The following is a 27,736-nucleotide window of genomic DNA, read 5'->3' on the forward strand; positions in this document are numbered from 1 at the left end:
TTTTTTCTATTTGGGATCCCCTGCATTTCCATATGAATTTTAGGATGAGTTTATCAATTTTTGGAAGAAAGTCAGCTGGAACTTTCATAGGAATTGTGTTGAATCTGTAGATCAGTTAGAGGAATATTGCCACATCTTTTAGTTTATATTGCTGCTATAACAAATTATCACAATATTATGGTTTACAACAATACACATTTATTATTTTCAGTTATGGATGTCAATTCTAAAACGAGTCTTATGTGGCTAACATTAAGATATCAGCAGGACTGTATTCCTTCTGAAAACTCCAAGGAAGGATCCACTTCTTTGCCTTTTCCAACTTCTAGAGGTAGCCTTCATTCCTTGAGGCATGGCTCCTTCCCCATCTTCAGATACATTACTCTAACCTCTCCTTTCCTCATCATACCTCCTCCTGCTTTGACTCTCTTGCCTTTCTCTTATAAGGACCCTTGTGATTACATTAGAATGTATAGTTACATTATACATTACACAGATAATCTAGGATAACCACCATAACTTTATCACATCTGTAAAATCTCTTTTGACATGTAAAGAATATAGTCACAGGTTCTAAATATTAGAATATGGACATCTTTTGGGGGCCACTATTCTATCTACTATACCATTTAAACAATATTAAGTCTTTCAATTCATGAATACAGGATGTCTTTTCATATATTTAGATTTTCTTTAATTTCTTTCAAGGATGTTTGTAGGTTTCAATGTACAAGTCTTATATTTAATTTGTTAAATTCTTTTCTTAAGTGTTTTATTTTTTTTATGTTATTGTTAATAGATCATTTTCCTAATTTCATGTTTGAATTGTATATTTGCTAGTGTATAGAAATACAATTGATTTCTGTATATTGATCTTGTATCCTATAATTTTGGCAAACTCAGGGTTTCTTTTTAGAGATGATGAAAGTTAGATAGTGGTGATGGTTGTGCAACTATGAATATACTAAAATCATTGAATTTTTAAAAAGGAGTAGATTTTATGGTCTATGAATTACATCTCAATAAAGTCATTAATGTGTTTGTTCTCCAGCTGAAGTTATTTTTTTTATTAATTGCTTGCCTCCTTATCTGTCTTCCCTTTGTACAATATAAATTCTATTAGAGCAGGGATCTAGACTGTCTTGTTCATCACTGAATCCTTAACCTTTGGGACAGGGCCTGGCACCCAGGAAAGGATAAGTAAACATTTGTTGAGCCATATCATTAAGGAGGGCAGTTACAATTGGGTCTGATGGGTCTAGCTGGCAAATGAGGCTCTAGTGAAGTCCCTCTGAAAAAAAACAAGTTTAGTGATATTAACTAGCAAGCTATTATATGAGCAGATAAAAAATGACTGTGTTTGTATTAATGGGCTTTACCCACATTTGCTCTAGGTTTTGGAGCTGACAAAATTCTTTACTAGAGGAGTTCAGTGATTTACAAAGCTAGTGTGGGGTAGGCAGTATATAATGAATGAAAGAAAAAAGAGTAAATGAGAACTATTCTAGGTTGGTTGAAAAATGGCTACACTTCATCTTGTATTCAGCCCATTCAATCAAAAATGCAGTCTGTTTCTTCACCTCTTGCATCTGGACTGGGCTCATCACTCGATTTGACCAAGGACACCAAGGGGGAAGTGATATTGTATCTCTTTAAAGCGTACACCTTAAGGAAGCCCTGCATTTTTGTGTAATTTCTCTTGGAGATACAATAAACCAGGGCTTGCCTGCTGGAGGTTGAGGGGCAAAGTACAGCTGAGGCCGGTCTGGAAGAGTCAGTGCTTCTCTAACCTGTCCAATAATTTCACATTATGACCACCCCAGCTGAGATCTCTGAAACCTAGTGCATGTGTGCATGCTAAGTCACTCAGTCGTGTCTGACTCTGTGTGACCCTATTATGGACAGTAGACAGCCAGGCTTCTCTGTCCACGGGATTCTCCAGGCACGAATAATGGAGTGGGTTGCCACGCCCTCCTCCAGGGGATCTTTCCGACCCAGGGATCGAATCCACATCTCTTGTATCTCCTGCATTGCAGGCAGGTTCTTTACCACTAGCACCACCTGGGAAGCCCCTGAGCCTAGTCCAGAGTTCAAATTGGCAGAATCATCCAGCTGACCCATAGATTTATGAGCAAATATAAATATGTATTGCTGTATGCCATTGGAATTTCTATGGTTGATTTTTACGCAGTGTTATTGTGGTAACAGATAATTAATACAGGAATCAACAGAAGGACAAGTAATCAGTATTATGCAGTTTGAATTCAATGTCTGGCGGGGTGACTGAGAGGAAGGAATGAAAGACATGGATGCAGTCAGTGCTTGACTCAGAGTATCATTGCAGGGGCTCCATAAATACTTGTTAAATGAACTGCAGCTCGGAGGTGGGAGGGGAATGGAGTTGAGCCAAAAAAACATTAAAAAAGAAAAGAAAAAAACAGAAAAAAGCATAAAAACACTTTGGATTCTGAGCTCCCTGAGGACAGGAGCCACGTCTCTAATCAGTGTTTTCACCCTCATCTCATAGCAATAGCATGTGCTGCAAACACTACAGGTATTGGTAATAAGGAACAGGAGGCTCAACAAACAAATGGTATTCTGCTCCAGGACTGGCTTCACTTGCTTTTGTAGAAAACTTTGTGATTTCTGCTCGTTCAATGAAGGAAGATTTCTGTTAGCATTTTCTCTCATTCTGTTTCCCTAGTTAGATGTCAAGTAGTTCTTATGTCTCCAGATCTCTATTTTCAGTTTGCCTGTATTTGGAAAGATTCTATTTTTGTACAGTTGACTGTAGCACAGTAATCTGGGGCGGCCAGAGGTTTCAATAGAGCTTTAGGCCGCAACTTTTAAAAACTGTGCTCACTTCAGCAGGCTGCATAACAGCTTTAGAGAGATTGATATCCAGTTATTAACTTAATTTTTCTCTCTCTTATTGTTGATTATTTCTGCTAGGTAACTAAAGAGGTAAAATCCTATTATCTAAAATCTAAAACATCAGTGGTAGAGACAGTGGTAGAGGCAGAAAAGATGAACTTCTTTTTCCATGACACTAAAACTCATCTGAATCAAAGTTGGCAGCTTTTTGGACCCTTTTTCAATTGAATCCATGCTGGGGTGCCAGGCTTTGGATCTGGTCTCCTTGATCAGGACTGCCTTCCCTCACATGCCCTGCCCACTCCAGTCCCATCTTGACCAGCTTGCTTTAAGAGCTAAGACTCTGGAGCCAGACTCAGTTCAGTTCAGTTCAGTTCAGTCGCTCAGTCGTGTCTGACTCTTTGTGACCCCATGAACCACAGCATGCCAAGCCTCCCTGTCCATCACCAGCTCCTGGAGTCCACCCAAACCTATGTCCATTGAGTCGGTGATGCCATCCAACCATCTCATCCTTTGTCGGCCCCTTCTCCTTCTGCCCTCAATCTTTCCCAGCATCAGGGTCTTTTCCAATGGGTCAGCTCTTCGCATCAGGTGGCCAAAGTATTGGAGTTTCAGCTTCAACATCAGTCCTTCCAATGAACACCCAGGACTGATCTCCTTTAGGATGGACTGGTTGGATCTCCTTGCAGTCCAAGGGACTCTCAAGTCTTTTCCAACACCACAGTTCAAAAGCATCAATTCTTTGGCGCTCAGCTTTCTTTATAGCCCAACTCTCACATCCATACATGACCACTGGGAAAACCATAGCCCAGACTAGACAGACGTTTGTTGGCAAAGTAATGTCTCTGCTTTTTAATATGCTGTCTAGGTTGGTCATAACTTTCCTTCCAAGGAGTAAGCATCTTTTAATTTCATGGCTGCAGTCACCATCTGCAGTGATTTTGGAGCCCAGAAAAATAAAGTCTCACACTGTTCCCATTGTTTCCCCATCTATTTGCCATGAAGTGATGGGACCAGATGCCATGATCTTAGTTTTCTGAATGTTGAGCTTTATACCAACTTTTTCACTCTCCTCTTTCACTTTCATCAAGAGGCTCTTTAGTTCCTCTTCACTTTCTGCCGTAAGAGTGGTGCCATCTGCATATCTGAGGTTATTGATATTTCTCCTGGCAATCTTGATTCCAGCTTGTGCTTCTTCCATCCCAGCATTTCTCATGATGTACTCTGCATATAAGTTAAATAAGCACGGGGACAATATACAGCCTTGACGTACTCCTTTTCCTATTTGGCACCAGTCTGTTGTTCCATGTCCAGTTCTAACAGTTGCTTCCTGACCTGCAGACAGGTTTCTCAAAGGCAGGTCAGGTGGTCTGGTATTCCCATCTCTTTCAGAATTTTCCACAGTTTATTGTGATCCACAGTCAAAGGCTTTGGCATAGTCAATAAAGCAGAAATAGATGTTTTTCTGGAACTCTCTTGCTTTTTCAATGATCCAGCCAGACTGCTAGGTTCAAATCCCATCTCCTTCATTTAGTGGCTGTGAATTCTTGGTCAAATTACTTAACCTCTCAATACCTCAGTATTCTTAACTGTCAAATAATAATCATAATACTAGTATTTACTGTTGTTGAGATTTAGATGAGAATCTACTTAGAAGGCCCAGTGCAGTGCCTGGCATAGAGCAAGTACTTGTTCTATGTTAGTGGTTATGATCTAATCAATTAATTGAGCTGATAACCAGTTAATATATATATACTTTCCAGGTGTATTTGCTTGTAGACTAGTGTTTTTGTTTTTATCATTTTTTATTTGAAAATAATTTCAAATTTTTGGAGAAGCTATAAGAATAGACCATAGAATACCCATATATTGTTACCTACATTCACTTATTGTTAGCATATTACTCCCTTTGCTATATCATTCTTTGTCTCTGGGTGCATGTGTGTGTTTTCATATATGTGTGTTAGTTGCTCAGTTGTGTCCAACTCTTTGTGACCCAATGGACTGTAGCCCACCAGGCTCCTCTGTCCATGGGATTTTCCAGGCAAGAATACTGGAGTGGGTTGCCATTTCCTTCTCCAGTTTTCATATATATGTATATATAAAATTTTTTGGAATGATTTAAAAGTAAATTGCATATGTCATCAATTTTTATGCCTAAATACTTCCCAAAGAATAAAGATAGTCTCTTACATAATCACAGTGTAGTTGTCAAATTCAATACACTTAACATTGATATGATATTCTTATCTTGTCTGTATTATAGTTGTGTCAATTGACCCAGTAATGTCCTTTATAGCATATTTTCTTCTAGTAAAAGATCCAGTCTGAGATCAAGTATTATCTTTAGTCATCATGTATCTTCAGTCTCAGTCAATCTCGAACATTTCTGTAGCTAATTTTTGTCTTTTGTGACACATTTTAATAGATTGTTCAACATTTTGAGTTTGTCTAGTTTTTTCCTCATGATTATAGTAAAAATGGGCATTTCTGGCTGGAATACTGCACAAGTGAGGCTGTGTCCTTTTCAGGGTGTCACACCTGGAAGTGTCCATCTTCCCTCTGGTCATATTAATATTCATCACCCTGTCAATCATCCAGTTTCTCCTCTGTATAATTACTATTTTTCCCTTACAACTTCCAAGCCTTTTGTGGGGAATCACTTTAAGGCCATGCAAATATCTTGATCCTCATCAGATTTTCCTCCTAGCTTTAGTATTCATTGATGATTCTTAACCTGATCTATGCAAAATACTGATTTTCCAATTCAGGGACTCTCTCCTTATTTACCAGTCAGTGTTTGGTGTTCTGCTGTAGGCAAGAGTCCTCCCTCCTATGTCAATATTTGCTAATGGCTCCTTTCCCTAATGTGGAAATGTTTTGGTAATTTTGTTGAATTCATTGAATGTATATATGTAAGTATTTAGGTCCTTCCTTCCCTCTTACCTTCCTCCTTTGCTCCCTCCTCCCCTCCCTCCCTTTTTTTCCTTCCTCTCTCCCTTATTGATAAGGATTCATGAATTTCTGTTTTTCTCAATGGTTTATAATTCACCATTCTCCTTAATTATTTTGGTGCTCAAATTGTCCCAGATATGGTCAATGGTTTTTGAAGTCAGTTTCTCAGTTGCAAAGCTTCATAAAGGTCACAGAGGGATTCATTTTAGGGTCAGAGGTAGGCCTGTACTACTGAGAAGTTGTATTGCTGTGGTAGCTGTGAGGTTTTTCTACAGATGAGGCTAATCTTTCCCAGTAATCTGAAAACTACATTGGCTTTGTTTTCTTCAGATGCTCAAGAAGAGAGAACATTTGTTTATTGTACCTCCTGCCATTCCTTTGCAGTTGTTTCACAGAGACCAGGACAAACTATGGAATTCTCAAGTTCAGGCTTGTTCAGAGATACAAGGAAAGACTACAACTCTTTTTCACTGGGGGCTCCAAACTCTTGGGAAGGGAAATTTCCTTGGTCAAATTACAGCACGATTATCTCCTTTTTCTCTCAGGGAATATTTGACTGTAAAATTGATGCTGTAACAGTAAAAAAGCACCTGGTAATATAGTGTCACAGCATATTTATTATTCCTGGCACTTATTATACCGCAAGATTTATTTTAGGCATTAATTCTACTTTTTGATGCAATGCTCAAAGCTGTTTCTAAATCTCCATGTTAGGTAAAACTGATTTCCTACATTCCATAAGATCTACATTGAGCATTTTCTGTTCTAAAAAATACCCAAGCTGCCTTTCTGTTGAAGTTTCACTAGCTATGAAAATAGCTATCACTACCAACACTTACTCTGTGTAGGACATTGATATAAACACTGCACTTATACTGATCTGTGAGGTAAATTATTATCTCATTTTACAGATGAGGAAACTGAAGTACAGAAAGATTAAGTAACTTGCCCAAGATCACACAGTGGCTAAGGTAGAATTGAATCCAGTCAGTATGACTCTAAAGTCTAATGTGCTAACTGCTAAGCAGAGACAGGTGAAGGGGGTTGACATTTCTTGAAGTTCTTAACATACCTGATATAATGAATGAATGCAACAAACAGGCATCCCAAGTAGAAGGAGAAGAAGATGAGGAAACTGAGAAGAATGGATTTCACATAAACGGATCCTGAGGGAAGAGAAATAGATCTGGTCAGGATGTCCTCAGGAGAAAAGAGGACCATGTTTGGGACAGGACAGCTTCACAGGCCCATCTGCATCACACCCATTCTTAAATCCTAAAATAATCCCATTAAAAGCAGGGAAGCTACTGGAGGTCACCCAGTCATGGTCCATAAATGACCATAAATGGCTGCCTTTCACAGTGATGACTTCCTTAGGGGAGCTGGGAGGGACTTCCTATATACAAAATCATAACTGACTTCCCTTTCTTTCTGTAAGGAATTTAACAAAATGCTTTGATTCTCTCTTCTATCTCTAAGGTAAACGTTTGTTTTCTTATAATATTTCTCTGGAAGGATGACATTAGCACTGAATGACATGATCTCCTTCTTGACAGGAATCTCTCCACTGAATCCCGGTACAAGGAGAAGAGGGCAGCAGAGCATGAGGTAGTTAGACAGCATCACTGACTCAATGGACATGAATCTGAGCAAACTCTAGGAGATCTTGAAGGACAGGGAAGCCTGGTGTGCTTCTGTCCATGGGGTTGCAAAGAGTTGGACACGACTTAGTGACTCAACAATAGCAACCAAAACTGACCTTTAATGGAAGGAACAATGGTCACTTGAAGGTTCTTTGCACGTTGTAGATTCCAAGTCTGGTTTTCCTTTTCTGGTAAAAAAAAAAGAACAAAGCACAATGGGTCAGATACTAGGTTCCTGGCCTCTCATCTGAACAGTTGTCTAAAAACTATCCAGGATGAATTCTAGTTGCTAAATTTTCTTTTAGCAAGAGCTACATGAAAACCAAACCACGAAACCATCAAACTGTCTAATACTCTTTGGTTAAAACTTTCCATTTGACCTTTGTTTGGGTGCATTTTGGTAGCACCAAGTGACTTAATCAAGAATGTAGCCTCATTTCTTAAATGAAGAAGTCTTGACCTTTCTGCTCATATCACCTATGACTCAATATACCATGGAAATCTGAGGAAAACAGCTGCAAAAATAAAGAGCTCATTCATCTTTTGGTTTGCATTTTTCTAGCCAGTGAGAATTTGTTTTTCTTATATAGCCATTAAAAGACTTGTAGTTTACAAGAACATTGGATGTTGGCAAAACTCTAGAGTTATGTAACTAAGAGATTAAAGAATATATGAGGAGGCTCAAGCGGGAGGGGATATATGTATACATTTGGCTGATTCACATTGTTGTTCAGCAGAAACTAACACAACATTGTGAAGCAAATATATTCCAATAAAAATTAAAACAGTGCTTAAAAAAAAAAATACATGAGAAGAAGATTCACCTGAATACCAAGAGAACAGTGTTACACTCAACAGTAAACACTCTCCATGTTAGTCACATATGGCCCATCAGCTGTTGAGGGGTCCATGTTTTCAATCAATAGCCTTTTCCATTGCCATGGTAATTAGTGGGTAGTTGCCCACAACCACTGTATTGTGCCTAAGAGCTTACACATTGGGTAAGTTGTCAATTGGGATAAATTGCCCTACTTTGCTTACTTACTATCTTGAAAGGGACAATTTTGGCAGTGGGAATTGAGAATTCTGACTTTTCCTGGGGAAATGATGACTACAAATATAGGTGGCTCCATTACTGCTAGCTACCAAAATGATCTTAGAAAATTGACCTCGATTTGCAGTATTAAAATCATTATTTGTGTGCGTGTGTGTGTGTGTGTGTGTTAGTCACTCAGTCATGTCTGACTCTTTGCGACCCCATGGGTTATAGCCCACCAAACTCCTCTATCTGTGGAATTCTCCAGACAAGAATATTGGAGTGGGTAGTCATTCCCTTCTCCAAGGAATCTTCCTGACTCAGGGATTGAACCTGGGTCTCCTGCATTGCACAGGAATTCTTTACCATCTGAGCTACCAAGGAAGCCCCATTACTTCATAGTAGTAAATATTTGTTGAGTAAACAGCCAACTTACCTCATATAGTCTGAGGAAGTACAAGACTTAGAAAAGATTCAAGGATCAATAATGTCTTGAGATCTATTATTTTCTTCCCTTTATTTTTTTCTCAAGTACATCTCAGACTGCTTTGCCAAGCCACTGCTGATAACCCTGACTTCTTGGAACTAGAGATGGTTGAAAGGGATCAGAAGGGGCCAAAGTGAACTGTTTGATTCGTTTCCATTCCATTCCATTACGTTTTTCTACATAGCCAAATATTCCTCACTGTTGCTTACCCTGGATGAAGAAAGATCCTCCACAGGCATAATCTTCAGGCTTTATCACAAACACCACAAAGAACTGCTCACCTGGAAAATCTTTCTTCTGCATAAGACATAAAGATAGTGAGAGAAGAAGGGAGAAAATTCATGGTGGTGGGGGCAAAAAGAAGGAAAGAGAAAAAAAGTAAAGTTCACCCCTCTCACTAATTCCTTAGAAAGGACTCTCACATTCCCATGATCTACTCCAGGTTAGCCATAATAAAATAACTGTTATATCCAAGAAATTATGTAGATACACTCTTCTGATTTCAGTCTGTCTTGTGCTCACTTGAGTGCTCAGAATTGTATAAAATATATGTCAACAGCCTACATATTAAATTCTTCAATAAAATTTATTTTTAGAGTTGTTTTAGCTTTTTATAGTGGTATAGCTTTTTATAGTGTTTTTATCTTAAAATTCAATGGTAAATGACTTTCTGAAAAGTCATATAGTCAGCAGATAAATTAATTTAGGTTAGGGAAGCAAATACTCAAGTTAGGAGACCTGAGTTATAGTCCTGGCTTTGACTTTCTCTGAGTGAGCTTCTCTGTGTCTCAGGTTGTTATCTATGAATGAAGCATGGTTGACAAGATAATGTTTAAGATCTAGAATATTTATACTATTTTGACTTTATATTATTCCCAAATTTCTGATGTTTAACCTACTGAGAAAATGGCCCAAGACTGAATCAGGAGTCCAGAGAGCTGTACTAATTTATTGCCAAATACATTCAGAGTAAGAAAGTACTGATACACTCTGCACTTCATTAATTTACTGTCTAGATGGTGTAAAAATCTGAGTTTCCTATTATGCTTATTTTTTTTCCTTTTAAATTTAGGACTATATAATGCTGAGGTGTAAAGGAAAAAAATACTAAAACAAGAGCAGATATTTGCAGTATCAAATCTGAGACATTAAAAATTAAAGCCTGACTAATAGAAGTTTTTAGGTCTGATACTTAAATTATAAGTAACTTCTCCTCATTCATGGCCTGTTATTCAATAAACAGTATCTCCTTACCTAGAGAACATATCAAATTGCAGGTACCTCAAGTAAATACCACTCTAAAGGCAGGAACAGAATCTCTTTGAAAATATGCTGACATGATGTGTATATATTTTTGCTACAAAATTATCATTGAAACAAAAATTTAATTATAATACCAAAAAGGCAAACTTCTACACAAATGTGATTCATATTCCCTTGAACTTACCCATTCTGTCCAGAGTTGAAGTTATCTTTTGGTTACTGTCACTAGTACAAAGTATCAAAATATGTGTCTTTTAAATTGAAATATACTATTTTCAGGTGTCTCAGTGGTAAAGAATCTGCCTGCCAATGCAGGAGAAGCAGGAGATGCAGGTTTGATCCCTGGATTGAAAAGATCCCCTGGAGAAGGGAATGGCAACCCACTCTAGTATTCTTGCCTGGACAATTCCATGGACAGAGGAGTCTGGTGAGCTGCAGTCCGTAGTGTTGGAAAGAGTAAGCAACTGAGCATGCATGCAAACATAGTTGATTTACAATATTGTTTTAGTACAATATATTTAGTTGTTTTAAATTGATCAGATAAGCTTTATGCTAAATTGGCACCGCCCTCGCATTGATTAGACCGGAATCTTTCACCCTTACCTCTGTAAGCAATCTGTCAGACACCTCTCCTGCTGCGTCACAGGTTCCCAAGATTCCCCAAGGGGAACAGGGCACCTGGTAGAGTAGCATTATCCACCAGGTATAGCAATCTTTGTTTTGAAATCAATCAGAAAGGAAAGAGATTCAGCGTACACAGTGAGCGGTAATCCTTTAGATTTCTCTAAATTCAGTGGGTGACCAAACTGGTTCAGTAGGTAACCTGATTATAAACTTTGTCACTGACGATGATGCCCACAGAAGTGATGTCTCACCTGTAGTGTGATGGCAGCTTTCTTAGTCATGGACTGGTAGACACCATTAAATTCCACATTGTGGTCGAGATCATATACTGGGCACTGTCATGTGCATGGGGGATAAAAAGGGAAACATCACTAATGTCATATATACATACCACACATACCACCTGGATCACAGAGGAGGGGGTCCTTACTGAGCCAGAAACCGTGAAGAGTTTCCTCCCAGAACAGTCATGAAATAGTTTTCCTAAAATTTGGTGCCTTGTCCTCTGAAGTCAAGGTCACTTTATATTAATATTAAAGAGAACATAAAAGATCTGTCCTAAAATATATCACACCTTTCCCATATTTTATTAGTACTTTATGAGACAGAAAGGGCCTAATGACACAACAAAAAATTCAAAACATAGAACAAGCAGTAGGTTTCTGTTTTTCTTGTGCAGTTTACAACTTGGTCTTCCTTATTCTCTGTCACGATCATCCCTCCTTCCCTTCCTTCCTTTGTTCATTTTGGTGAAGAGTCAACGTCTCCCTATCTCCCCAGATCAATGTCTATAAACACCTTCTGTGCACTTATGTGCACAAGATGCAGCTTTTAGTATTTAGCAGTCTTGTCAGCAGTACAAAGTAAGAGGATGAAATGGTGCTCACACTCTCATTTATCCTGAGACAATATAAAACTCCATATTGGAAGCTTGACAAGTTATGAAACTCACCATGATATTCTGGACTGAGACAACAGAGCATGGATAAGCCAATGTAGACACGACTTTAATGATAACTGAGTCTACGTCTTCAGGAAATTTGTACAGGAAATACTGAGAATTAAAAAACAAAAAAGGATTTGTTAATGCTAAGAAATGTTTAGTCACAAACTATTTTCTCATGAATAAGGTGGTTTCCTCTAATATGAGGCACAAAGTTCAGATGTAAATCTCAGTAAGCCTCCAGTAATTCAGCCAGCCATTCATCTCTTGCATATTGAGCAGATGCTCTGTGAGGGCTCAGATACTAGGAATACAGCCATGAGCAAGACAAAAGAGCCATTTAATACAACATTGCTATATCATTTTTTATGATATTTATTTCTCAACTAAAGTTTGCTACACTTCATTCCAATTTCAACTTAAGAAGATCCCCCCACCCTTTGAATCAGAGATATGTGAAATACTATAGGAAACAAAGTTTACCTGTATGTGGTCATTTTGAAATATGAACTCTTCCTTGAAAGGCAGACAAGCTTGTTCTTCAAGAATCTTAACCACCTTCCCATAGGCAAGGATTAGCACTACACCCACCTTTCCCCTAGACTTTTTTTTTTTCCAAAGAATCTATTTCTTGGCTGGAACTCAGTGAGATGACATTTAGATTCAAAGACCAAGCCCTACATCTAGGCTCCTGAAATATGTTCACAATTTTGTGCAGGCTAAGATATCTTTAAAAGTATTTCTCAAATATCAGAATAAGGAAACTAGATTCAAAGACCAAGCCCTACATCTAGGCTCCTGAAATATGTTCACAATTTTGTGCAGGCTAAGATACCTTTAAAAGTATTTCTCAAATATCAGAATAAGGAAATATTTATAATAGAGGTTATACTATTTACCTACTTAGATTATCAATTCACCAGAAAAATTTATTAACTCTAAGGTTATGGTTTTTCCAGTGGTCATGTATGGATGTGAGGGTTGGACTGTGAAGAAAGCTGAGTGCCAAAGAATTAATGCTTTTGAACTGTGCTGTTGGAGAAGACTCTTGAGAGTCCCTTGGACTACAAGGAGATCCAACCAGTCCATTCTAAAGGAGATCAGTCCTGGGTGTTCATTGGAAGGACTGATGCTGAAGCTGAAACTCCAATACTTTGGCCACCTCATGCAAAGAGTTGACTCATTGGAAAAGACCCTCATGCTGGGACAGATTAGGGGCAGGAGGAGAAGGGGACGACAGAGGATGAGATGGCTGGATGGCATCACCGACTCGATGGACATGAGTTTGGGTAAACTCTGGGAGTTGGTGATGGATAGGAAGGCCTGGCATGCTGCGATTCATGGGGTTGCAAAGAGTCGGACACGACTGAGCGACTGAACTGAACTCAAGTTTTAAACATGTTGCTAATAATGAAGAAAGGGGACTTCTTCCCAGTAATTATAAATATAGTAACTGGTTGAGAAGCTTGACATGAAATACATGATTAAGACTTTGAGGAAAACCAGACAAAGATGCCACAAAAAAAAAGAAAACTACAAGCCAATATCAGTGATGAACATAGATGCAAAAAATCCTTAACAAAATTCAGCAAATAGAATCCAACAACATATTAAAAATATCATACATCATGTCCAAGTGGGCTTTATCCCAGGGATGCAAGGATTCTTCTATATCTGCAAGTCAATCAATGTGATATACCACATTAACAAATTGAAAGATAAAAACCATATGATTATCTCAATAGATGCAGAGAAAGCCTTTGACAAAATTAAACATCCATTTATGATAAAAACCCTCCAGAAAGCAGGAATAGAAGGAACATACCTCAACATAATAAAAGCTATGTATGTGGTACATATACACCATGGAATATTACTCAGCCATTAAAAAGAATTCATTTGAATCAGTTCTAATGAGATGGATGAAACTGGAGCCCATTATAAAGAGTGAAGTAAGCCAGAAAGATAAAGACCAATACAGTATATTAATACATATATATGGAATTTAGAAAGATGGTAAGGATAACCCTATATGCAAAACAGAAAAAGAGACACAGATGTACAGAACAGACTTTTGAACTCTGTGGGAGAAGGTGAGGGTGGAATGTTTAGAGAGAACAGCATCGAAACATGTATATTATCAAGGGTGAAACAGATCACCAGCCCAGGTTGGATGCATGAGACAAGTGCTCAGGGCTGGTGCACTGGGAAGACCCAGAGGGATCAGGTGGAGAGGGAGGTGGGAGGGGGGATTGGGATGGGGAACACATGCAAATCCCTGGCTGATTCATGTCAATGTATGGCAAAAACCACTATGATATTGTAAAGTAATTAGCCTCCAACTGATAAAAATAAATGGAAAAAAATAAATAAAAAATAAAAAATTAACTTAAAAAAAAAAAAAAAGCTATATATGACAAACCCATAGCAAACACTATCCTCAATGGTGAAAAATTGAAAGCATTTCCCCTAAAGTCAGAAACAAGACAAGGGCGCCCACTCTCACCACTACTATTCAACATAGTTTTGGAAGTTTTGGCCACAGCAATCAGAGCAGAAAAAGAAATAAAAGGAATCCAGATTGGAAAAGAAGAAGTAAAACTGTTTGCAGATGACATGATCCTCTACATAGAAAACCCTAAAGACTCCACCAGAAAATCACTAGAGCTAATCAATGAATATAGTGAAGTTGCAGGATATAAAATTAACACACAGAAATCCCTTGCATTCCTATACACTAGCAAGGAGAAAACAGAGAAATTAAGGAAACAATTCCGTTCACCATTGCAACAAAAAGAATAACATACTTAGGAATATATCTACCTAAAGAAACAAAAGACCTATACATAGAAAACTATAAAACACTGATGAAAGAAATCAAAGAGGACACAAATACATGGAGAAATATACCATGTTCATGATTGGAAGAATCAATATAATGAAAATGAGTATACTACCCAAAGCAATTTACAGATGCAATGCAATCCTTATCAAGCTACCAATGGTATTTTTCACAGAACTAGAACAAATAATTTCACAATTTGTATGGAAATACAAAAAACCTCGAATAGCCAAAGCAATCTTGAGAAAGAAGAATGGAACTGGAGGAATCAACCTGCCTGACTTCAGACTCTACTACAAAGCCACAGTCATCAAGACAGTATGGTACTGGCACAAAGACAGAAATATAGATCAATGGAACAAAATAGAAAGCCCAGAGATAAATCCATGCACCTATGGACACCTTATCTTTGACAAAGGAGGCAAGAATATACAATGGAGAAAAGACAATCTCTTTAACAAGTGGTGCTGGGAAAACTGGTCAACCACTTGTAAAAGAATGAAACTAGAACACTTTCTAACACCATACACAAAAATAAACTCAAAATGGATTAAAGATCTAAATATAAGACCAGTAACTATAAAACTCCTAGAGGAGAACATAGGCAAAACACTTTCTGACATAAATCACAGCAGGATCCTCTATGACCCACCTCCCAGAGTATTGGAAATAAAAGCAAAAATAAACAAATGGGACCTAATGAAACTTAAAAGCTTTTGCACAATGAAGGAAACTATAAGCAAGGTGAAAAGACAGCCTTCAGAATGGGGGAAAATAATAGCAAACGAAGCAACTGACAAAGAATTAATCTCAAAAATATACAAGCAACTCTTGCAGCTCAATTCCAGAAAAATAAATGACCCAATCAAAAAATGGGCCAAAAAACTAAACAGACATTTCTCCAAAGAAGACATACAGATGGCTAACAAACACATGAAAAGATGCTCAACATCACTCATTATCAGAGAAATGCAAATCAAAACCACAATGATGCACCATCTCACGCCAGTCAGAATGACTGCTATCCAAAAGTCTACAGACAATAAATGCTGGAGAGGGTGTGAAGAAAAGGGAACCCTCTTACACTGTTGGTGGGAATGCAAACTTGTACAGCCACTATGGAGGACAGTGTGGAGATTCCTTAAAAAACTGGAAATAAAACTGCCATATGACCCAGCAATCCCACTTCTGGGCATACACACCAAGGAAACCAGAATTGAAAGAGACACGTGTACCCCGATGTTCATTGCAGCACTGTTTATAATAGCCAGGACATGGAAGCAACCTAGATGCCCATCAGCAGATGAATGGATAAGAAAGCTGTGGTACATATACACAATGGAATATTACTCATCCATTAAAAAGAATTCATTTGAATCAGTTCTAATGAGGTGGATGAAACTGGAGCCTATTATACAGAGTGAAGTAAGTCAGAAAGAAAAACACCAATACAGTATACTAACACATATATATGGAATTTAGAAAGATGGTAACAATAACCCTATATGTGAGACAGCAAAAGAGGCACAGATATATAGAACAGTCTTTTGGACTCTATGGGGGAAGGCGAGGGTGGGATGATTTGAGAGAATAGCATTGAAACATGTATATTATCATATGTGAAACAGATCAACAGTCCAGGTTTGATGCATGAGACAGGGTGCTCAGGGCTGGTGCACTGGGATGACCCAGAGGGATGGGATGGGGAGGAATGTGGGAGGGTAGTTCAGAATGGGGCATACATGTATACCCATGGCTGATTCATGTCAGTGTATGGCAAAAACCACTACAATATTGTAAAGTAATTAGCCTCCAATTAAATAAATTAAAAAAAAAAAAGACTTTGAGGAAACCAAACAAAAAAGCCCCATATCAAGACTTTAGTAAATCTATCACTTTGAAGGAGCAGTGAAACCCATTAAAACTTCATTTTGCATTCCATCATTCTCTTTACTAATCTTATCCTGAGAACCAGAGCAAGGAAAATAGAACTTTTCAACAATCCAAAGCCTTCCAAGTGGGGAACAATTATCTTAAGATTAAAAAGTGTCATTAATGCTACTGTCTGGAAGTCTGTTCATGCCTTGAAACAGATGGCAATGCTCTCAAGAACCCACTTCATTTTGTGCTTTTATTTTGGAGCTTGATTCAAATACATAGAATATAGGGCTCTTCCAAAGATACTCTGGAATTCCCAACATGTGTTCTTGGTTCTTAGGGAAACCATACTTTGTTACCTCAAAAGCATTATTATGGCTACTATTAGCAGTAATGAAAATGAATGTCATATATATTCCTATATATTCTAGAAGTAGGTTTTGTGCAAGCTATAGGCCGCTACTGAAGTCTTATCTATATGCCAAAGTATTACCAATCTTCTTTTTTAACAAATTGCTTTAAATTTTATTTATTTATTTACTTAATTATTTGGCTGTGCTGGGCCTTTGTTGCTACATTCGGGCTCTCTCTAGTTGTGGTGAGTGGAGGCTACTCTCTAGGTGCAGTGTGGGCTTCTCACTGTGGTGGCTTCTTTTGTTGCAGAGCACGGGCTCTAGAGCATGAGGGCTTCATAACTAATGAGTAGTTACTGCACAGGGGGTTAGTTGCCCCGATGCACGTGGAATCTTCCTGGACCAGGGATCAAACCTGTGTCCCCTGCATTGGCAGGCAGATTCTTAACCACTGGAAGAATCACCAGCAAAGTCCCACCAATTTTCTTTATCTCTAAATTACCATAAATCCCAAGTAAATAAACCCTTTGCCTTGATAATGTACTTTTACCAGAAAGAAGCAAATGACAAGGATCTAAAGCAATGCCTGGAATTGAGGCTAAAAATCACCATCTTACGTCCTGATTACCTATCCAGTTTCTGTTACCTGCTTCTATCTATAGGAACAGAGGCAGGCAGTGATGATGCAGGTTGTCTGAAACTGTACAAGCGTTTGGGTGAATTTAAAGGTACAGAAATTTTTTCCTACAGTTGAAGAATATAAAAAATATAGGCCAAAATGGGAACTGTTATGAGTAAAATAAGACCTTATAGGTGTCAAAGAATTTCTGTTTTGTTTCATGAGTTTTTCTAGGTATATTTTACTCTAGTTTGTAATTTATATACAAATTATTTGGACTTTAGTGTTTAATAATTTTTTTTAAATGGAAAGAAGCTGCAATATATAATCATCACTGGTTTTCAGTCTACAAAGCACATCACGACATTCAGGACTCTGGACTGGACTATTAGACTGTACTCTTTCTGCAGTTGGGGTGCAAGTTTTTCCTTTCCTGTCTAGATACCTCCCATTGCACCCCGCAAATAGTGCTTTCAAACATTTCATGAATTAAGTGACCGATCCTTTGAGGTCTATGGACTGTGGGTCTGTAGTCCTCTTCTGTCACTGGGTGGCAGCATACATGCACTGTGGAGACTTTTACTGATGGGAAGTGTAACTCTAAAAGGTGTGCAGGTGTCAGCTTTGGCAGATTTGGTGAACTGACTGTGCACATTGATTTCCAACTCTGTGTTCAGTGATGTCATGATGACAGTCTGAAATCGGCCAGGGTGGAAGTATTTACACTGCAGAAATGGGCAAACTCTACAAAACAGGGCTTTCTCTCTGAGAACAGGTTCACCAGCTCACAAGTGATTGTAATAGATTTACAACAGCATCCATACAATATGTTAATCCCAGTTCTAGTATATCCAAGGCCACTTTTGACCAAAGTTGTATTGCAAAGTACTGAAAATTTACAAGAAACATCAGGACATTAAATAAATCTGCTTTAAACTTGGCTATTACATGAACCTTACTCTTTCAGAATCTATGAAAGGAAAAAGGAAAATAGCTAGTGGTATCACTAGAAAAGCAGCCTGAATTAATCAAAGTTTTAATCTGTTTATTTGGTTTATGATTAAGGCCTAGTGGAGAGCATAACCCAAGTATCTATATCTTCTGATAATTTTTGTCAGCATACCTGTTCTTTCTTAATGATGGAAGAAATTAATTTTATCCATAACACTGTAGATATTAAAATCTGTCTCATTTTTGTTATATTTTCCAGATCAGTTGTTTACTTTTGTATCTGTTTAGTGGTGGCCTTCCACTCTCTGTCTCCCCATCCCCATCCTAATTATAAGGTCCTTGCAGGCAGAAATTGCTCCTTTCTTCTTCTTCATCCTTCTATCCATGGCACCTAATACTGCCTAACACTGTACCTGGTGTGCATAGTTGGCCCATAATTTAATGAATGAAGGTTAAGCCAAGGGATATCTGTAAACATGTCATGCCTCCCATTTCACACCAGTTCAAATGATGTGTCTAAAATCTCAGTTATATGAACCACATTCCAAAAATACAAATATAGCTCAAGTTGTAAAAGATTAAGGGCAACACCATGTGCTAACTCAACCTGTTACCATGGTTTCTTTAGGTAAGAATCATGATAACCTTGAAGCCTTCACTTACCTGAGGTTGAGAGGGGCTGGCAGTGAAGTGAAAGGTAACATTTGTCCTGAGAAATACAAGGGAAAGGGGGGAAAGTGAAAGAAAAACATAAGTTAGCAAGCAAAAGTTATTTCTTAAAAAAATCTCAAACTAGATGCAAGAAAATCCCTACCCTTTGAGAAAGCAGTTCTGTCTGGGCCCATAAAAGTGACAAAGTACACTGCATGGGAACTTGGTGGTTTCAGTTGTCAAGAATGATCAAGTTGGGAAGGGATCAATTTTATGTCTTTATAAAAATAAACCCATAAGTTTATACCTATACAAGTAAGTACTTTGACTTTTATAGACACATTTGTCTTCAGATTCTCCTAAGATTTTATACTCAACTATAGGTTTTAGGTGTCAGAAGTGGGCTGAGAGAGGAAAAGAAGGCTTGAGGTTCTTTTGCATAATTCAGATAGAACTTAAAAATAATTTTGATGTATCCATGGCAAAAATATCACTTTTTAAAAAGCATGATGAATAGATAATCACCATGGGAGGGTCTCTAGGGATAGGAGCATGCTTTTCCTGCCCCAAGCACCCCACAGTTGTCTACATTTCCCTCCAAGATCAGGTCTTCTTTGGGTTAGACATTGCCTTCTGAGACCCTTCTTAAAATGCACATACCACCGAAAAATATAATGAAGTTATTTTCTTTTCAATTATCAATTTTCTATAAATTATTTTATTATATATCTGCATCTTCTGTGAAAGACAGCAATGATCCAGCACTGAGGAGAGTGTGAGGAGGGTGTGGGAAACATACATTTGTAGCATAGAGTGCTATTGAGAAGGACACATGTGAACAGTTCAAGAGTCTGGAAAATGCAAAAACAGATTAGGTCTTCTCTGTAGTCATGCAAGGGCTGTTTGGGGCTTTTGTTCTTTCTGGTTCTTGTCTCATCTTTAATTGTGAGGATCACTCACACATACTCACTGTACTCTCAATGCCTGCATCAGGAGAATGGCATGATCCCAACCTTTCAGTGTGACCTGAACTTCTGGAAACCTGAACTTTTGGGGCCCCTCCCCAGCTTCATCCCCTGATGCTCTCTAAAGAGTCTTTTTTATCCACTCCTAATTTTTCCCTTTATAAAAATTAAACCATTTAAAATTTTTACTAAAGATTCCTTTAGAAAGGGCATGTCAGGACATTGAAGCATGAAATTTGTAATTGGAGGTGTTGTTTAGAAGTCACAGATTTTGAACACTGTTTCTAAAGGTAATGACAAACAATTTAGGCCATTAGCAGACTAGACATAGAATTTAGCAATAGATACAATTTATATATATATATCCACTCTCAATAGAAATCATCATTAGAGTCAAGGGTTGGTCCTGCTGAAGCATGGTTAATAACACATGACCTTACGTGACGTAAAGAAGCTGAAGTTGGTGTCAAATCCAGCTCTGTGCGTGCTCTGAGACTCCACAGCCAGAGTCAGGAACCACGTGCTGTGCATGGTTCTCTGCAGCATGGGGAATGTCATCTGCAGTTACCAGGGCAACACGGGCCCTCAGTTCTGTCTGTTGCCAGGTCAGGGGAACAAAAAGGACAGTGGTTTTCTTGGCTGGCAACAGACAGGTTAAGATTTCCAGAAGCAAACAGTTTTCATTGGCCAGAAATTTGTTTTTAAATTCTCCCCTGTCATTTGCATTCCAGTTAAGACTGAATGTGTGGACATGGATAGGAATTTTCTGGGTTTTTTTCCCCTTGTTCTTTCTGTTTTCTTTACTAGTACAACACATACAAACTTTGAAAACATATTTTCCTTAAGACTATCACAAGTAATCTCCTCTTTCTCCTGAAGTCAACAGTGTGTGCAAAATAAACATGGTGTCTGTTGCAGATGAAAGGTTCTGTTTCCTTCCCCATAGGCCTCAGCAGAGGTGGAGAAGGTTTATTTTATCAGGGGTCATTAAACAACAGGACAAGTCTAATTGAAACACATGTACACCTTCAGTTTTAGAGAAGGAAGTGTGTAATTTTCGACTTATTTGTTTGAAAAAATTAAACACAGGAAACACGTTTACCTAATAAATAAGAAAACCTAAAAACTAACTTTGTTTCCTCACTGTGGCTAGCTTGAGGAAGAGTGAAAGAGAAAAAGAACAGAGGAGTCAAGAGAGATTGGAGAAGAGGGGAGAGGGGTCCATGGGGAAGGGAGAGAGAGAGTGTGTGTGTAGGAGGTAATGAAACAGGACAAGGAAAGGGAGATGGGAAGAAAGGATCAGTGGAAAGACAAAGTCAAAAGCTAAGTCATTTTTTGAGGTGAGTCAGAGAAGACTGTGAGATTAATATTCATCTTATTATACGACAGCAAGCCCCTGGCACAGACAGACCAGAGTGGGGATTCAAAACCCTCACTTTGTTTGTCGAAGGAAATTACTCTGGTTATTCACCTGGACTATGGACTTCAGAGTATCATTTCCTGTTATCTCCTTCCTGCCATCTGTCATGAACTGACTTTGTTTACCACAAATCTCTCCACAGCCCTCCACCATCTGTAGCCCTCCACCTCATGGCTCTGGTCAGAGTATAAACTCTCCATGCATGTGCTAAATTCTGTCCTTTCTTCTCTTCTCTGGGACTTTGCTTCTAGAAAAATCCAACTGTCCTATAAACTTTATTTGCATTGCTTCTCCTTGGTTTACAAACATACTCTAGTCTCAACCATTTTCAAAATAATTAACAAGCAAAAGCACCCAACAAAGTTGTACTCTTTCCCCTGAATTTCCCTCCTTCGATGTCATTCTGTATCCTCCCTCTCCTTCACAGATCAGCCTCTTCACAGGGTGCTGTGCTCCCATCCCTCATTCCCCTTTCCTTCTCCACTGCTGTCAGCGTTCTTTCCCTACCATCTCCCTGAGGTTGCCAGTCACCTCCTCTTGGCTAAATCCAGTGACTTAATCCCTAATGTTCTTTCCCTCTCTGTGACATTTAACACTGACTACCACACCTTCTTCTGTATGGGCTTCCCTGGTGGCTCATATGGTAAAGCGTCTGTCTGCAATGCTGGAGACCCTGGTTTGATCCCTGGGTCGGGAAGATCCCCTGGAGAAGGAAATGGCAACCCACTCCAGTACTCTTGCCTGGAATCCCATGGACAGAGGAGCCTGGTAGGTTACAGTCTGTGGGGTCGCAAAGAGTTGGACACGACTGAGCAACTTTACTTACTTTACTTTACCACAACTTCTGCCTTAGAACTCTTCCCTCCCGTGGGCTCTGTGACACCTGCTTTCCTGAGTTTTCTCTCATGCATCTGATCATGCCGACTCAGCTTCTTCTGAGAGTTCCTGTTTCTCAGACCATCCCTTACAAGAGGATGTGACACACAGTCCTGTTTTTGATCTCCTCATTTTCCTTAACCATATATATCTTCATTCATATATGTATAACCACATGTTATAATTGCCATAAAAATCTCATATATATGTATGTATGTATATGTCTGTATACACACACACACACACACACACACATATACACACAGTTGCTGCAACAATGCCAGAGAATCACAAGTTTCCACATTCAGCCCAGGGCTACCTCCAGAGCTCCACTCACTGAAGAGTGTTTCTCTGCTGGGCTTCTGCACTTCACTGTCCCTCAAGGCATCTCAAACTCAGTATATGATCAAAATGGAATGTACTACCCTTTCCTTGACCCTTATCTGCCACGTCTGTCCATAAGCCTCACCTGACTTCTGACATCATTGTTGGAGTCATCTTGGATTCCTCTCCACAACTGCTGCTCACTCTGTCTTCCTGATTCTATTAGTATAAATGTAACACCTGAAGCACTGTCTGTGCTCAAGTAACATCCAATAAGAAAACAAACACGAATCTGAAAAGCAATGTAAATCATTATGTAGTCTACCCCAAATATCAAAGGGCAATTACATAGGATGATGCATAGCAAAATGGTCTAAAAGCCTCTTCACTCATCCATTTCCTCAAAAATCTATTGCTCTTTACAGCACAGTAGCTGCACTAGCACACTGAAAACTCTCTCTCAAACCAGACTCAAAATCCCACTTAGAAGTTTACAGGAGGGTTGAAGGATTCAAGTACTCATATAAGACTGTATTTTTAAAATTTTAATTTATTTTTTAATTGAAGGATAGTTGCTTTGCAGAGTTTTGTTGTTTTCTGTCAAACATTAACATGAATCAGTTGTAGGTATACATATGTCCCCTCCTTGTTTGACCACGCCACATGTATTTTTTGGATTTGTAAATTGTCCCCATGTGTATTATTTGACTCTTTTTCTCCATTACAACTTTGTTGCCACCATAATATATTCAGGTCCTGATAATTTTTTATTCTTCTCTATTCAAATTCAAATTTTATTCTCTTCATTTGCCTATGTGCCTCTACCCTGACCTCTCCAATTCATCTTCCACATGGCTACCAAAATCATCTGAAAGATCAGATTCATTAGTGGCTTCCATAACCTGCACGGTGAAGTCTAAAACCCCTGGTACAGCATAAAGATCTCCCAGAGCAAGGATGGGGTACTGCCTGCTTCTCCCCTTGTCTCCTGTAACTTCGCCTTGGGCACCATGTGGCCCAGCCTTCCACGTGAAGCTTCTCTTTAGTGGGCACTGTGTTGTTCAGCCCTCTCTCCTGAGCATTGTGCTGGTGTACATTCGACACTCTGCTGGGTACCTGCACTTCAAGTTCAGCATGAATTTATCATCTCTTCCTTCCCTCCTCAAAATTCTCATTTTCTCTTAGAGGCACCGCCATCTACAAGTTACATGGTCATCCTTGACTCTCCCATTTCCCTTACCCCAAATATTCAATCAAGCTTTGTCAACTTCACCTCCAAATTTTTCCATTCATCTCCTTATTATTTATGTTGATCACAGCATCAGTACTTTTAATTTCTCTGCCTCCAGTCTTGCCCCCTTCAAATCCATTCTCCACATACCTATGACAGTTTAGACAACTGTCTAAATTTCTTAACAGCCCTTTCAAGCTCCTCCCACCCCAGGGTCAGGTGTCTGCCTGTTCCTGCAGCCTTCTGCTCTTCCCTCTCTACAGAGTCATACTCTGGCACACCGAACACCAGAGCAATGGTGTCTGGGAAAAGGAGTGAGGGAAAAACTGGGGTGTATGTGTGTGTGTATGTGTGTGTGTAGGCAGGTGCAGGAGAATTAAGACAGCAAGGAGTAATGTTTAAAAGAATAATTTTATTTTTAAGCTGGATTTAAATAAAGAAATGCTTACTGGAATTAAGAAACATTTTTAGGTCAACAAAAATTCAGAAGGCAGTTTTAAAACAGAAAGTAGAAATAGCATGTTACAGTGGGAAGAACTGAGAACTGCAAGTCAGAGTCAAATCTAGTCTTGATTTTGCCCATTCCCAGATGTGTGAGTGTGTACAAATCACTTAAGCTCTCTGGGTATCAGTTTGCTCATCTGTAAAAATGAAATGAGTGAATTCAATCCCCAAATGTCCTTCTATTCTTAAAGTTTATAATTCGAGAAAAAAAATCCCAGTATATGTTTCATGTACCTTCTAGTCTGACACAGAAAAACAAACAAGAGAAACTTCAGTGTTAGGAATGTTGAGTTAATTCTTCAGCGTTTCTCTCAATACCTAGAGTCCAGATGTTTCCAGTCCTCAGCTCTTGCCTGATGCATCATTCTCTGGATTTCTGGGCTTCCAGCAATGCAGGATCCCTGGTTCTATCCCTGGGTCGGGAAGATCCCTTGGAGAAGGAAATGGCTACCCACTCCAGTATTCTAGCCTGGAGAATTCCATAGGCAGAGGAACCTGGCAGGCTACCATCCATGGGGTTGCAAAGAGTTAGACACAACTGACTGACTAACACACAGCCAAGGCTAGTGTGGGACAATCCAGAGCCAAGGAGGAGGGGACACATAAATCTCAGTTACATCTCTTCTCTGGCTTATCTTAGTCTCAGAAAAGCTCTTGTAACTATGTACCTTTTGAAATGGTCTTGAATGTCTGGTTGCTGAAGTCAGGTCACATTGTGAGAGGTGGAAACAAAAAGCAATCTGAGGGAATAGATTTGCAATTTCACTACATGTGAATCATTCATTAACACTCGCAGGCTTGTGACCTTATGACTTCAGTTTCACAGAATTCAGTTCTCCAAAGTGTCTAATTAGCCTTAGAGATACCAGCCCTCCAAAGTGTCTAATTAGCCTTAGAGATACCAGCCCTAGAATTCAAGTACACTGCTACCAAGTGACAGTGACAGGTTAGACACATAGAGACCAATTAGTAGATGCAAGGCTTCTCTGCAGCTCAAAATGCCCTCTGTTCAAGTAATGTCCAACTCCTTCAGATTATGAGCACGAATTCCCATACTGTTTAATATCACAGAAAATTTAAACATTAAAACAAACACAAGAACCACATTTAGAAATTGCTTAAGGGTAGTTGTTCTCAACTTTGGCTGCACATTAGACTCACATGGAGATTCTATTAAAAATATATATACTATAATGATCAAACCTCCCTCCTAGAGACTGATATAACTGATCTTTTTCTGCCTTTTTTGGGGGGTAGGTAGGTGGTTCTCTGCTCTTGAAATCATCACATCACTTTTTTTACTCCAAAGTTAATGGAGGGACTTGTAAAATGCTCTAACTACTTCTCCATCCTTCTGACCATTCATTAATCCATCTGTCCATCTATATCCAGTATATATACACTGTCACAGGGTATAGAGAAGACCAAGATAAATATTTGATTACTATTAGCAACTCCACTGGCTAAAGACTTCGGAATAAACCGCCTGAGAAAATTTAAGGAAAGTTTTATAATGGAGCAGAACATTCTGATCAGAAAAATAAGCTGCAAAAATACATTTCTCTATAGTTAATAATGCTTTTTGCATTAAGGAATATCTCATATAATATGATATACTATATCAACTTTCTCTTATTTAGTATCAGCATGATATTTCATTTACTATCTTTTATTTACAGTTATATATTCTTTTGTAAAGATTGTACTCTTATAAGCAACACATAAATGGACTCAAATATGCCAAGTAAAAGACTAATGGGGTTTAGAAAACCCATCACATATGATATGTTGTTCATTTTCATTGGGTAAATATAAACACTGATTCTCCTTCTGAGATTTTTCTGACTCTGTCCCAAAGTTCTAGTGAGAGGTCAAAGTCGGGATTGTTTTCTCAAGTAGTTTCTGGCCCTGAGATCTCCTCATTTTTGCCCCAGAAAACCTATTCACTCCACGGAAATGGAGTCTGAACCTGAGCAGTGCTCAGACTTGTAGGCTCTAAGATCCTCAACCAGAAGAAACCAGAGCCACAGAAGGGTGGCTGATACTGGAGGTGGCAACCAAAATCTTGCCAGAGTTTTCTTATTGATTTGTAGAGGTTCTTTATGTATTCTGTATATGAGTCCTTTCTTATGTATGTTGGAAACATATGCTCCAGTCTATGGCTTGTTTTTCTGTTCTCTTAATGATACCTTTTGATGAGTACAAATGAAAATTTTAATATAACCAATTTGATGATATATTTTAAAAAGTTTCCTTAGAACACTGAGAAGGGAGGAAATGGTTTGAACCCTTGAGAAACCTTGAGCTTAGAGTAGGATGGGACAGGAAACTCCCTGAAGTTTTTGACCTTATTAAGGAATAACCTTAGCCTTTCTTTTTACCTTTTCACACAGATTTATGCAATATTTTACGTGAGTAACCTCTGAGAGGGAACAGATCCTTTGGAGACAATGCCCTCTACTGAATTTGTTAGACTCCATGTCTAATGTAAACAATTTGAGATGATGTATCCTGACTGATTTGGTTTCAAAAGACAGTAGTGCAAGGAGAAGGAGGAAGCAGTCATTAAGTTTTTTACACAAAGGACAAAGCCACATAAAATATTATTTTCAGTCTGTAAACATTCTTAACCAGAAAGAGAAAACTGGAATAGTAATAAGGACGAGAAAAGCAACTTAAGATCTTCCTTAAAACAAAACTAAAACTGCCTTCAGGAAAGTGGCACTGGTGAGGAACACAGAAGTACCCATCACTAGTGCTTGGACATCACTCTAGCTTGGGTGACAGACAGGAGGGGGTCTTCACAGACCCCCAGGAATGGATACACCTGTCAGGTCCACCACTCTCTCCTCTGCTCCAGTCCCCTTCTGCCTCCCTGTGGCACAGATTAAGACCCTGCTGCCCAGCTGTGAGCAGCGGAGCTCAGAAGGTGCACAGACAATATGTCAAGTGGATGACTTCCTTCTGGAGTGCTGATCTGGAAGGGAGGAAGCAGGATCAAGCACGCACAGCACAGGAAGAGCAGACAGGAGAACAGAGAAAGGCCACAAGGAGTCCTGCTTACTGCAGCTGGAAGTGCTTGAGCTTGGTAACCAGCAGTTTGTACTGGGCACCCAGGGGCGCCATGGATGCGACATCTACAAATATCAGTTGCTCCAGAGGTCCTGTTTCATTGGTTGCTTCTGAGGGGCAAAGGGTACGGCTCACTTCCTGGTAGTTGTAGCTCCTCTGATATCTGCAGCAGCCAGGGGAGGAAAAACCAGCAAGAAGGAAAAGGACACTCAGTGAACAAGCAGG

At 38.9% G+C, this 27,736-nt stretch overlaps 1 protein-coding gene across 6 annotated transcripts in view; it reads right to left on the reverse strand.

Annotated features, from left to right (window-relative positions):
• SIDT1 (SID1 transmembrane family member 1) overlaps positions 1 to 27,736 on the reverse strand; it is a 103,421-nt gene that overhangs the window by 41,898 nt on the left and 33,787 nt on the right. For 5 of the 6 annotated variants that reach the window (XM_061167198.1, XM_061167200.1, XM_061167199.1 and 2 more), the window contains 7 exons: positions 27,504 to 27,674; positions 19,132 to 19,177; positions 11,835 to 11,936; positions 11,134 to 11,217; positions 9,205 to 9,292; positions 7,589 to 7,660; positions 6,902 to 6,995 (listed from right to left, as the gene is read on the reverse strand). In XM_061167198.1, coding sequence (XP_061023181.1) covers positions 6,902 to 6,995; positions 7,589 to 7,660; positions 9,205 to 9,292; positions 11,134 to 11,217; positions 11,835 to 11,936; positions 19,132 to 19,177; positions 27,504 to 27,674 — 657 coding nt within the window. Of the gene's footprint in view, positions 1 to 6,901; positions 6,996 to 7,588; positions 7,661 to 8,944; positions 9,022 to 9,204; positions 9,293 to 11,133; positions 11,218 to 11,834; positions 11,937 to 19,131; positions 19,178 to 27,503; positions 27,675 to 27,736 lie in introns of those variants that run through there. The other variant, XM_061167203.1, reaches the window with a different exon arrangement.

The sequence above is a fragment of the Dama dama genome, chromosome 19 (genome assembly GCF_033118175.1).
Source record: "Dama dama isolate Ldn47 chromosome 19, ASM3311817v1, whole genome shotgun sequence".
NCBI lineage: Eukaryota > Metazoa > Chordata > Mammalia > Artiodactyla > Cervidae > Dama > Dama dama.